This window comes from Falco rusticolus, chromosome 11 (assembly GCF_015220075.1).
Source record: "Falco rusticolus isolate bFalRus1 chromosome 11, bFalRus1.pri, whole genome shotgun sequence".
NCBI lineage: Eukaryota > Metazoa > Chordata > Aves > Falconiformes > Falconidae > Falco > Falco rusticolus.
The window spans coordinates 21,630,274-21,643,350 of record NC_051197.1 but is presented as its reverse complement, the minus strand read 5'-3'; the positions used below and the strand labels follow the sequence as shown (position 1 = coordinate 21,643,350).

Genomic DNA, 13,077 nt, shown 5'->3' with positions numbered 1-13,077 from the left:
GAACAACCGGGGCCCCGCCCTGGGCTGGCGGGGGCGGCTCCGCTGCGTGGGGAGCGGCTGCCGGGTCCCAGCGCCCGGGCAGCGGCGTAGCGGGCGGGGAGGGCTCGCTTCTCCCCGCGTTAACGGCCGCGTCCCTGTGCAGGGCTCCGCCCGGAGGAGGCGATTCCCTTCCCCTCTCCGCAGGCTACGACCAAGGGCCGCGCTAGGCTGGAGCGGTGACGAACGCGGCACCGCACGGGCCGTGACAAAGCGGCACCGGGGACGGCAGCGCCACGGCACAGCAGTGCACCGCCGCCGGCGGCCGGGGCAGAGCGGCCGGGCTCCTGCCGTCACAGTTACAAGCGGGTACTTTCCCCCAGAAGCCAGGTCGCTGAAGGAAGCACGGAGAGACGTACGCGTCGGTCCGGCAGCCACAGGCGGGACTTTTATTACAGGTGTACCGGCGAGGCCGGGCCCTTCGCGCCGCCTGGGCCGAGGGAAGCCGCAGCCCCTCTGCCGCCGCTAGCGGCACCGGTGGCGCCTTCCCGTTACTTCCCGCGGGCGCGCGGCGGCTGCAAGGCACCGGGGGCTGCCCCCGCCGCTGCCCCCCGCCGCAGCCCTCCCCAGCCCGTGCCCGCCCGGTTGGCCGCGGTCGGCGTGGCCGCCCTCCGGTTGGCTGGTCGGTGGGAGGTGTGCGGGGCGTGGGGGCCGCCTCTTCCTGGAGTAAGATGGCGGCCGTGACCGCTCTGAGGAGCAGCAGCCGAGCCGCGGGCCGCCTGGTAAGGGGAGCGGGGCACCCTGCGGGTGGTGGCGCTCCCGGTGAGGGGGGGAGGCAACGCGCGCCCTCTCCGCCTCGGCGGCAGCGTCTCGTCAGGCCTGTCGCCTCCTTCCAGCTGGGAGCGAGGGAGGACCGCGCGGCAGAGCCTCACGGACCGGCCGCCTCCCCTCAGCCCGCCCGGCCGCCTCAGCCGCGTCCCCGCCCGCTGCCCGCCGTGGCGGCACAGGTGGCGGTGCCCGGGCCCGCGCACCCCGCGGCTCCCCGCGGGCCGGTGCCTCAGCTCCCCAGAGACCCCCGGAACGGGCTTCCCCCGCCGAACGCCGTCCCCGTTGCCCACGTTGCCTACGTTGCCTGTGTAGAAGTGTGATAAGCCCCTGAGCTCTTCCCTCCCGTTATTTCTGAGCCCCCTGAGTCCCTGCTTCGCCTGCAGCCATCCCCGCTCCTCGCCCCCCTTCACGCACCGCACCCGCGTAGGGACGGTGTAGTTACACACAGAGCGAAAACGTGTTTCTTTGAATCCCAGGAGCCTCGGTGCTTGTAAATGAAGTAGTTCAGATGCTTCACCGTATGTTAAGAAGTGAATTTACTTGGGTGCCTTTTAGGACACAGTTTCATAAACATATACCATCACAAAGACCTTGTGCTTTATTCTGCCTTCCTCTAATATATATGGTCTCCCTGCTGTGGCGAAGAGTCTTGGTTTGCAGTTATGTCACTGCTGCTTTGTGGAATGTCAGAAAAAGAAATACTGTAAGATAATCCAAATGAAAACTAAATTAAGGATCAGTTCTACTTTCTATTATTATTTTTGCTCTAACTGATAATTCATATTGCACTTTGAAGGCACAGTGGTTAAGAATTTTCAGTGATACTTTTATAATTACCTAGTTTTAGGCTACATATAAGTAATTTTACTAATTAAGACTATTGAAAACAGCAGCAACTTCTTAGTTTTCTTTCTAATTAAACCAACTCTTAACTCGAGGGAGATTCTGCTAAGATGAAAGTGCTGTTTTTATCTGTGTGCATGCTGATTTGTAGAATTGGCTATTTATAGTGTTTCCTGCAACACATTGTGAATTTTGCTACATACTAATTCTTCTTGTGACCATCTGCTGTGAAACAGTGATAAGATCCAAGAAATACGGTTATTACAATATGAAAAGACTTTATTTTAATATTCTCAATGCTTTTGCAAACACTTTGGCTAGCAAGAGGAAAAAGGACATAGCAATGGTGGTTGTTCATGGGGGCTAAAAGACCCCATTCTCTTCTGAAGAAAAAAAGAAGGGAGCCAGGGGGTCTTTCTGTTACATAGTAGGGAAGTCATAGTTACCTAGACACTAGGACATGCTGCTGGTTATTTAGGCGAGGTATAATACCTGACTGAAACTTGCTGCCGAGGACATTGGTTTGGTATATAGGCAGCTGTATACTTGGAGATACGGAATATGTACGTAAAACAAATCCAATGTAAGTAAATGTTCATTAAAATGACTCAGTGTGACAGCAAGTCAAAATAATTCTGTAGAGGACTGTAATAAGAAGTCATTGCCTTTGAGCACAAACTATTCAATTTGACTTTCAAATTCAGTGCTGCTTTATCAGGTAATCCAGTTGCCTGCAGACCGCATAAAAACATTTTGTTCTGAGGCCAGCAGTAGATTTTCAGGATCAGTAGTGATCTAGTGTAGCACCGTTGGCTGCTTCTTAAGGAAAAAAACCTGAAGTGGAGTGAGGTGGTTCTGAACCCCCAGATTGCACACAGCTCCTGCGGTGTCTTGGTTCAAACCACAAGTCTTAGTCAACGGGTATCAGTGGCTGATGTGTCCTCAGTATGAGTGAGGGAGACTGGAGTGGGCCCTCAGCTTCTTCTCACCACGGTTAACTCCTCACTTTGAAGACTTCACAGGAAAGGTGTTACCTTACTGTGGCATTATTGCCCTTAAATTGTCATATAGTGTAATAGTGGTGACATAAACATAACTGCTAGTGCTGTGCTTGTTGGGGTTTTATTACTGTATTTTTCCAGACATCAGGATACGTAGGTGAGCATGCTATGGCTGTTAGAACTGATTTTGTCTTTTATATGGCTTTGTTATTTCCTTCTTTGGTATTACGCAGCAAATAGTATTATCGTGATTAAATACTGAAATTAATAAGCACAGCCTCTTTATTTCATGTATTTTAATTTTTTCGCTTGTTAGAAAGGCACACTTCAATTAAGAAATTGGGTACTGTATTATTGCTTTAGCGTACTAGCATACTGACTTTTTAGCAGAGCATGTGCAAAACTGGAAACCAAAAAGATTCCACTTTTAAAAAATGCAGTAGTTCTGAATTAGTCCTACAAATATAATTTGAAACCGCTTTGAAACTCTTCTGTAACAAAACCAGTCTGTTGTTTTGGCAGCGACGTACTAATTCACTACCTGCATTGGTTATCGAATGTTGAAAATACATGGAAAAAGCCTTAAAAAACTTGACGTTTAGAAATAGTTCGAAGATTTTATATGCTCCTTGTGTGCATCTTCACAAATAATTAATGTTTTTCATGTAGGATCGTATAAAGAGAGAAGAGTTTTGTTGTAAGCTTGGGACAAAATTATCTTGTTGGACAAAACAATGTAACCATGGGCTCAAGTGAGAGAAAAGCAGAATTAAAAGTAGGAGACAATAGGCTTGTGAAGTTGTACATTATATATCAATTTTATAATTGAATGAGAATTTTAAATGTGTTCCTAAAATAAGATTTGTCATAGCTTCAAATTACCATTTTACCTGATTTTTTTAATAGGGAAAATTGTTTGGAGGACTAATGAAAAAGATTTACTGTTTGCTCATTGTAGGAATTATTCTAGATCTGTAGATATAATCGTAATATCAAGCAGCTGAAAAGTAACTCTGTAACTTTGTTGTGTCCTTTATGATAGATTTTATTGTGCAAATATTTGTTCCTAAAAGAAAGGTGACATTAATGTAACTTGCAATGCTAGATTACATAATGTAGAAAATGTGTACATTGTCAATTAGAATTGTAGTTTTCTGAATAATCTAAAGTGTAATAAAAATCAAATAATTGGAACAGTTTGGGGGGTGGGGAGGGCAATCAGGAAGTTTCATATGTTCTGTAATTACTGAAAGGCTTTTTGGAAAAAGAAGTTAAAATTAACTTTCCCATACAGGTGTGGTGTTTTCTGGCTCCTCTAAGAAGATAATTTCTAAATTTTACAGTTTTGAGCTACTTGAGGTACATTGTAGCACCTGAATTTTTTTCATATCTCTAAATTAATTGGAGATAGTATCTACAGATAAATTGTTATTTTAATTAATTTTAAAGCAATGTTAAAACAACATAACACCAGAATTACATTAGATTTAAGAAATCCTACTAAATAAGGAAGGGTCTGAACTAACTTCTGTTGAGATTAGTGATAAAATGTGTGTTTATGTCAATGCAAATGCTACTGGCTTTGCTTTTGACCAAAATCATGACCGATTACATGATGCTTTAAAGCATAAGGTTTTGTCTGAAGAGAGTTTCAGAGAATTCCATTGACCCCTTTAAGTCGATTTCTGCATAAATGTAATTGTAACCATGAAAGAAAACCATCTCACACCCAGTTCTTAAACTGTCATTAAAGTTGACATGATACTTACTTGAAGATGATTGCCTCCTATTTATTAACAGAAATAAAAGGGCAACTGTCTGTGCCCTCTGCAGTTAATTTCCTTTCCAATTAGTACTTCTGATCAACCCTTTATTGGAGTAAGAACTGACAAAGTAAAATATGCTGATTTTTTCTGCAGTTTAGGGGATCCTTCCAGCATTCATTCTGGATAAGAATATGGCTGATGTAGTTTATATTAAGTATGCTTTCTCTGTGTGTGTCCTGATTAAACTAATTGCTTAGGGAAGCCATAGCAAGTATGAATATCTTGACAGATCTTGTCATGATTTTTGTTAATCAGTTATGTTATCGTGGCTTTGATCTCTTCATGTGTTGTGTTAGTGAAAGAAGTTAAAGACCTGACAAAGCTTATGCTAATTTAATGGTTGCTGTACATTCAGTATATATTCAGTATAATTGTGTTTCCATAATAAGTTATCTTACATAAACTAGAATTAAACTATTTTAATATTACTGTTGCATCAGGAATGTTAAATGAGCTCTACATTCCTCAGTCCATTATATTAACACTTGAGACTTTTCTCCCCCAGGTTTGCATTCACCGTGTTAGATCGTGCAGCAGCATTCGCTTTATAAAATCAAAATATGTGTGCGTGTGTGACAAATCCGCCCTCAAGTTTAGTCATCAACAGCGATTATTCAGAACATCTGCTGGTAATCTTTTTCATAATAAAATAATTTATTTTATTTTGCTATTTTGTGAGTGTTACGTTAGCAGTTTGTGTATGACTGGTATGTAGACTGTTTTTGATGTATTCAGATTTTCCTGTCTTATATTTAATATTAAACGTGCTGTATTTCCTTATTGTCTGTTTTAAGTTTCATGTGGCCAAGTCGTCCAGTTTAAGCTTTCTGACATTGGAGAAGGGATTACGGAGGTGACTGTAAAAGAATGGTAAGCTCAGCTTTCTGAGAAATATGCTAAGAAATCAGCACATAGTTTGACAGTTGTATTATCAGTTACTAATCTGATATGTATGTTTTCTGGCTTAGTAGTGAAATTTTTCAAGTTTCATTTTCTGTACTTTTAAAACCTTGTATATACTGAGCTTTATATTTTGTTTATATGCAGTCTGGTGTACTTGGGAGTGGAACAGATGGAAGGAATGGGATGCTCTAACTGCACCTGTATATAGGCTTTCCTTCAGTGATTAACGTTTTTAGAGTGCAGGAGGTCTGTCTTTTACTATACTTACTTAGGCTGAACTTTAGAAACAAATGACTAGACACATAATTTTATCCTATACCCCTTCTTTGTTGACTTTAGTAAAATATTTGAACAGTTAAATTGTTTGTAAAAAGGTTTTGATGAATGGATTAAGCAAAATCAAAGCGTACAGTGAAGGAAGGCAGTGTTGAAATGCCTCGGTTCAGACTAAGCTGGGCTCATTTTTAGATGGTTTATAATCTGTCAAGAAAACCCTGCTTAACTAAAGTAATAGTAAAAACATGTGTGATGATATTCTAAATCACTGTGTCATTTGACACAACAAAAGGCTCTGTAGCAGTCAGGCAAAGGGTATGTCGCAAACGTATCCATTATGAGAATCTGTCGTCTTACCTGGAATGCGTTTTCATGTTGTGGGGATGTACATAACTGAACTTATTGAAAGAATACACAGCATAGATTTTTACACTTAGTATGTTTTGTACTAGCCTGTGTCTTTTCTCTTAGGTACATAAAAGAAGGTGATAGTGTGTCTCAGTTCGATAGCATCTGTGAAGTGCAGAGTGATAAAGCTTCTGTTACTATTACTAGTCGTTATGATGGCGTTATTAGAAAACTCCATTACAATTTAGATGAAATTGCTTATGTTGGAAAACCATTAGTGGACATTGAAATCGATGCTTCAAAAGGTATTGTAAGCCGGTTTTTTTTTTCTGTGCCATATTTTACATTTGTTGTTATAAAACCATCATTGACAGAGGAGTTTACTTTTTCCTCTTGAAAAATCTTAAAACTGGATTGTTTTTTTCCCTTTATAAGATCAAGGAAATTAAGTAGGAAAAACTGTGATATTTTATTAGGATTTAAAATCTCAAAAGCCAGACGTTACGCATTGAAAATTTAGCTTAAGCAGCAGCTTTTAGCACGCTCTTTCCATCCGCAGTATCTCAAACTAAATGTTAAAACCTTCAGCTGTCACAGAATCATCAAATAGTTGAGGCTGGAATTTAACAAATGCTTTTAATGTAGTAAAGTTAAATTTTTTCTTTTTGTTTGCAGGTGTTGCCCCAGAAGAAGATGTTGTTGAAACACCTCCTATGTCTCATGAAGAGCACACTCACCAAGAGATAAAAGGTCACAAAACGTTAGCAACCCCTGCAGTTCGTCGTCTGGCCATGGAGAACAATGTAAGTTCGCTGAATGAGGTCCTGCTGCCTTTTATCCAGCTTGTGTATAGCAGTTTGACTGACTAGGAGAATATATATTTCTAGAGGAAAGTGCAGTGAGAAATTATTTTTTTTTAAATACATTTCAAATGTGTAAAAATCATTGTAAAGAGGAAGAGGATTGTGCTTTTTGATGATTATGGTGGATAGGAAAATAATTACTGGGCTTAAAATGCAGCTAGGATGCTTTAAGATGGAGATTAAGAAAACCTTTTTGGAAAGTTTCAGAATAGATTCCTGGGACAGAGAAAGGAGGAGGGAAAAAGGGAATTTTAGCTTAACTGCCTTGTTTTGTTTTTCAAATTTGTTTTAGAGCTGAGGATGTACTAGGTGATCTTTTAAGCACTTTTCTAATTCTTTTTTCCTGTGACTCTATGAATATTCAGTTGGTTTTGAAAGCTTGTGGTGCATTTTTAGGAGAAAAAGAAAACAATAAGTAGAGAAAATTAAGTGACAAATAGCTTTCCTCAAATTAAAATTTCACTATTGATCCTATGAGGTAATGAAGAGTTAAGTAGTATCCATAGTTCCTCCTTAAATCATGCAGTTAGACACCTAGCAGGCCTTCTGGATGAGTTGAACAGTGTAGGGTACCTAATAAATCATAGAAAGGGAAAGAAAACTGTATGTATGTTAGATCAGTAACTGGAATAACTTTTAACCATAGTACATAGTATAGGTTCTTTTTATATTGCTGTAAAACACAAGTGTCGTAGCTTGTTATGTACTTTTCAGATTAAATTGAGTGAAGTTGTTGGAACGGGGAAAGATAACAGAATCCTTAAAGAAGACATCCTCAATTACCTGGCCAAACAAACAGGAGCTATTTTACCTCCATCACCAAAGGCTGAAATTATCCCACCTTTGCCAAAATCAGAGCATGTGGCAGTTGCTCCAAAGGACAAAGCACGCAAAATTCCAGTACCCGTTTCCAGACCCATTGTGTTTTCAGGGAAAGATAAAACTGAACCTGTAACAGGTAAATCATGAAATACAGAATCACAGTAGACTACCAGTAAATGTTACTCAGTGTTGATTCCTTTTGATGGGAATGTTTCATGTTATTGTCATGCAAGTAAGCCACAGGAAAACATACTCTGTAAGAAGGTGTGGCATGAAATTAGTATTTTATGAAATAATTGCTCATGCTTTGGTTGGATGGAGTTGGGTGGCAAGTTGTACTTGCTCGTTTTTAATCTGTGCTATTTCAAATGTATGATGAAACAGGTAGAGTTCTGAAAAGTGCATTTGTCACAGTGAATCATTATACAAATAGTGGCAAAGTGCAGTGATTTTAAGGGTGTATCAGTGCTTGATAATAGCGTACTGTAGCATTCACAGTTGTTCTGGAGAGGAGTGCAACAAAAGATGATGAGGTAAGAAAAGCTTCGTAAGAAGAGGCAGATAAAAACTTTTTGCTTGTCTTTCCAGCAGTGTTTATTTGGGGAGGCTGGAAAGAGCAGTGCAGGTTACTGTGTTATGATTTCAAATAAGAGAGGTATGCAGCAGCATAATCTGAAATATTACAATTGTAGAAATTGAGTTGCACGTGCTGAACAACTGTGGATCCTAAAGTGAGGTTTACCTTGTCCTTCTTTTGTTGTGGTTGGGTTTTGTTTTGTTTTTTAATTTGTGTAATTTTTTTAGTGGAAACAAATACCTGAAATTTCACCATAACTTCCCAGAAACTCATTTTGTTGGTTTAAGAAGTCAGTAAATATTTTTCAGGTTTTCAGAAGGCCATGGTAAAGACTATGAGCGCAGCCCTGAAGATACCCCACTTTGGTTATTGTGATGAGGTTGATTTGACTCAGCTTGTTCAGTTGCGAGAAGAGCTGAAACCTCTAGCACAAATTCGTGGTGTTAAGCTTTCCTTTATGCCTTTCTTCATAAAGGTAAGATGTGCAGCAGAGCACTGTGTGCAGTACTTCAGCAGATTTTGCCAAAATCTGATCAATGATCGTTATAAGTTTGGAACACCTCTCTATCGCCTGAATAATAACAAGTCACACAAACTTTTCTTGCTTATTGAAACAGCTGTCAATTTACTGTTGGAATTGTAGTTAGGGTTATATAGTATCATTGAACGTTTTTGAAATATTAATGGGGAAGGATAGATAGAGCAGGTAAAGTATTATTCATTGTGTGGGTAAGCATCACTAGGTGTTTTAATTACACAGAACAAATTTTGGAAACTGAGTATTTTTTATGAGCTCCATTAAAATCAACCTCCCATGAAATGCATCATTATTATTGTTATTGCTGTTACTATTACATCCCTTAGGTGAATTGAGTGTGTCTCTTCTGTTGTTCAGAAGACCAGGCACTTGCACCCATTTAGTTGCCATGGTTCCAGTTCCAACTGTTGGCATCAGTGAAGGCTGATGCACTGCCTAAGCTATGCATTGAATGCATGGCTTAGTCTGAAACTTCGGGTAATGCTATTTCAATTAGAGTGCTAAGTAAGCACTCATTCTGCTCACTCTTTTTAGGGGGAATTAATATTACTTCCTTGAAATAGTAGTCTGGATTGCTGAGAATGACATTGCTGCTGAATCTGGTAACTTTTGTCTTGGGATGTTTGACTTGAATTGTGCAACAGAAATAACAAATGCGGATTCAGCTTCAGTTATACTTGGGAAAGGGTTTATCACTTTCTATATGTATTTTTTTTTTTTAAAGTTGTCTTTTTCTTCTGCTATCCTAATAATGGCGGAATATCAACAGACAAGTTTAGCAGAGTTTAAGCCAAATTTGATTGTATTGAGTAAATCCGTATTGTTGTTAATCCAAATTGTCTCCCACTGTTCCCTCCTTTCCATGCAGCTCTCCGGTTATAAAATATAAAAATCTGTCCTTTTCTTTCTTTTATATTTAACAGGCAGCCTCTCTGGGATTATTGCAGTATCCCATTCTTAATGCTTCTTTGGATGAAAGCTGTCAAAATGTCACATACAAGGTTTGTCAACTACAGATCAAGTTGTGAACAGAAAACTTAACAGCTAACAACAGCTTTTCAGAATGTCTCGGTTCATTGTAAGAACCAAAATTATGATGTTGTGCTGGAAAATAATTTGTGTGTCCAGATTCCAGCATTGGATTTGATTTATTATTCATTTTATTTCAGTAGTTTGTTTCATGATACTCACTTTGTTATTCAGGCTTGCCTCAAAAATGCGTATTAATAAATGATTTCCTATTTTTCACCTGAAGATGGGCCAGGCATTCAAAATGAGAACATTTAAAATCTAATACAGTAATTTTTTAATAATGGCAGGGTGCTTCCACTGTTTCAATGCTCAACCCTTATGTATTAAAGTAATATTTTAAACTCAGTTTTGATAAAAATAATTTAATTTTCATACAGAGTGCTGGATTGATGCTTCTGGGCAGCGAGTGTCTATTTTCTTAAGTGATGTGTTCGTGTACTGCTCCTTGCAGTACAAACTCCTTGTGGGTTGTTTGATCAATGTCTCTCAGATGAATCCTTATGTATTCCTTTTAGGAAATGAAAGTCAACTAATTTCTTTTCTTCTTTTTTTTTTTTTTATTTTTTTTTATTTTAGTGTTCTCTTAAAAATCTGCTAGTCATTTTTTGTTACCCATATGATCATCCTAAAGTGAAATGTTTTCAGTGCAAAGTTGATTCCAGGATTTTGCATTTCCTGGATGTGAAGTTGCCGAAATCAATTTGCATTTTGCAGATGTGGAAAGCTAATATTTAAAAATGTCCCCTTCTCCCCTCAGTGCTGTATAGAGGAGTTGCTTACTACAGACAGCACTTTCTAGGTTAAAAAGATATATAAAGAAGACACTATTCAATTTTTTTTGTATGTGAAACACGTTTTGTGTTGACTACTTATATTAATGTTCTGTTTAATGAAACTTCTTGCAGGCTTCGCACAACATTGGAGTTGCTATGGACACAGAGCAAGGTTTAATTGTCCCAAATGTGAAAAATGTTCAAGTTTGTAGCGTGTTTGAGATTGCCTCTGAATTAAATCGCCTACAGTCCTTGGGCTCTGCAGGCCAACTGGGAACAAATGACCTCACTGGGGGAACATTCACCCTTTCAAATATTGGCACAGTAAGTACAGGAGAAATGAGAACGTACATCTGAAAACTGCTTCTGAAATTGAATACCTTAATAAAGTTTATTATGGAATGAACAAAACCTGTAACAATTAATGCAAGAGGCAGTCTGCTTTAAAAAAAATAAAATTGTTAACTAATACCCACAGCTTTTTCTTTTATAGATTGGTGGCACTTACGCCAAACCAGTGATACTACTTCCTGAAGTAGCTATTGGAGCACTTGGAAAGATTCAGGTATTAACTTTATCTCAGTGATGTGAGTGTTTAGCTAACTAAGGTAATCTGTAATGAAAATGAAACATGGAGTGTCCCACTGTTTTGTTTTTCATACATATGCATTTTCTCTATGTTACAGAAACTGCATAGCTTGTGATTGAAAAATTTTGTGATGTTTTTAGATGGCTGTGCAGAGACACCGAATGTTTAAATAGAAGTCTTTTGTGCCAGAGGTTCAGATTTGTTTTATAGAATCCTGTTGTATTTCACTCACATCTATGTTTAGCCTTCTAGTTATTAAGAAACAACATAAATATATTTTTACAAGTTTTGCAACATGGCAGTAGCCTTTTTGCTATCATTACGGGGACAACTTGAGACTAAAAACATACTCTGATAACGACATTTAATTTTATGAGCCAGATAGCTGAATCTATACAGAACTCTATGGTGAAGGCAGTTTTGTGTTTTCTCAATTTCAGGCTTTAATTCTTCAATATAGACATTTGAGATCAATGCTGGAAATGAAATTATTATTAATTTAAAATACTTCCTGTATGTTCTTCCCATGAGCCTTTTGTTTAGGAGATGCTTTAAGGAAACCATTAGTTAGGAAACTAACAGTGCAATAAACTGTTTTAGGAAGAAACCTTTGAGTCAGGAAAGGTTTTTCACTACTTCAGTATTTCCATGGTGGTGGAAACAGGATATGACTGTTTATTATCTAAGTTTGCAATATATTCTTATCTAACAATAATGCAAAGGTCTTTGTTTTTTGAATGGCACTAATGCTGTCCATCTAATTTAGCAAAATATTTAAATTTAGATTAACAAATTAACAATAAAAAATGCAGCTTTAATGAAAGTATTTAATATTTCTGTATTTTTCCTTCCTCTGATTTTTAGATTCTTCCTCGGTTTAATGGAAAAGGTGAAGTATTTAAGGCACATATAATGAATGTGAGTTGGTCAGCTGATCACCGCATCATTGATGGAGCTACAATGGCCCGGTTTTCTAACTTGTGGAAATCTTACGTGGAGAACCCTGCTTCGATGCTGCTAGACCTTAAATAAAGGAAACCATGGCTAAAATATGCCTTTAAACTTTGTGGATTGTACTGAGTAATTATAACAGCTGGCTCTGCTAGCATGTGCTCTTTGCGACTCACATTATATACTCTTATGTGGTTAAAGGTTCTCAACAGCTGATATCAGTCTATCAATTAGTTGTTACTTTTAATTACTAGTGCTGTAATTTCTTCTACAGCAGACTCTCAAACCTAATAGGTCATGGCACAACTTCTGAATATGGTGATGGAATGTCTTTATTTTGCGCTTTATAATACTTACGATTGTGAGGCTAGTGTGACTGCATGACACTGATCTATATACATCTGTGGTATTTATAATCTGATTAACCTGTTTTGAAGGGAAATACTCTTAGTTCTTCCTTGTTGGACACGTAAATTTATTTTAACAAATAATGTCCAAATTCCCGAAAGAAGTTATGCAAATATCATATACAAATAAAATTACTTTTATGCTTCTGCTGTAAGATGTCCAGAGAGCTTTTTGTTGTTTAACTGAGTAAACTTCTCAAGTCTTTTGCTAGTCCACATTTTACTGGCAATTACTTGCACAGGTATTCTTTATCATATTATAAATGAAGAGTCTGTATTTATTCAAATGCTTACTGATAACATTTATTGATAACAATCAGGGCCTTAATACTCTCTAGAATATACTGTATTTTTATAGGCTGGAAGTAGTTGCAGTTCTTAAATACTTTCCAGTTATTTTTGTTTTTTATAGAAAGCATCTGTCAAAAAAAAAGGAGAAAAAAAAGGAGGATCTAATTTTTTATTCTGTCATTAGGTAAGCCTGACAGTAAGCAGAACATGTTCTAAAAGTTTGCATCGTATTA

General features: G+C 38.6%; 1 protein-coding gene across 3 annotated transcripts; it reads left to right on the top strand.

Annotated features, from left to right (window-relative positions):
* Positions 1-635: 635 nt before the first annotated feature.
* Positions 636-12,708, top strand: DBT (dihydrolipoamide branched chain transacylase E2). 3 transcript variants are annotated; one of them, XM_037404695.1, is made up of 13 exons: positions 691-758; positions 3,318-3,345; positions 3,943-4,007; positions 4,980-5,103; positions 5,269-5,344; positions 6,125-6,306; positions 6,677-6,804; positions 7,579-7,822; positions 8,572-8,738; positions 9,725-9,802; positions 10,739-10,930; positions 11,100-11,171; positions 12,060-12,708. In XM_037404695.1, exons 1-13 carry the CDS (start codon positions 708-710, stop codon positions 12,225-12,227), a joined length of 1,575 nt encoding a protein of 524 aa, XP_037260592.1. In that variant the 5' UTR covers positions 691-707; the 3' UTR covers positions 12,228-12,708. The 3 variants fall into 3 exon arrangements, with proteins under 3 accessions (XP_037260593.1, XP_037260592.1, XP_037260594.1); XM_037404697.1 differs by lacking the exon at positions 3,318-3,345 and having other exon boundaries at positions 708-758; XM_037404696.1 differs by lacking the exons at positions 3,318-3,345; positions 3,943-4,007 and having other exon boundaries at positions 636-758.
* Positions 12,709-13,077: the final 369 nt, after the last annotated feature.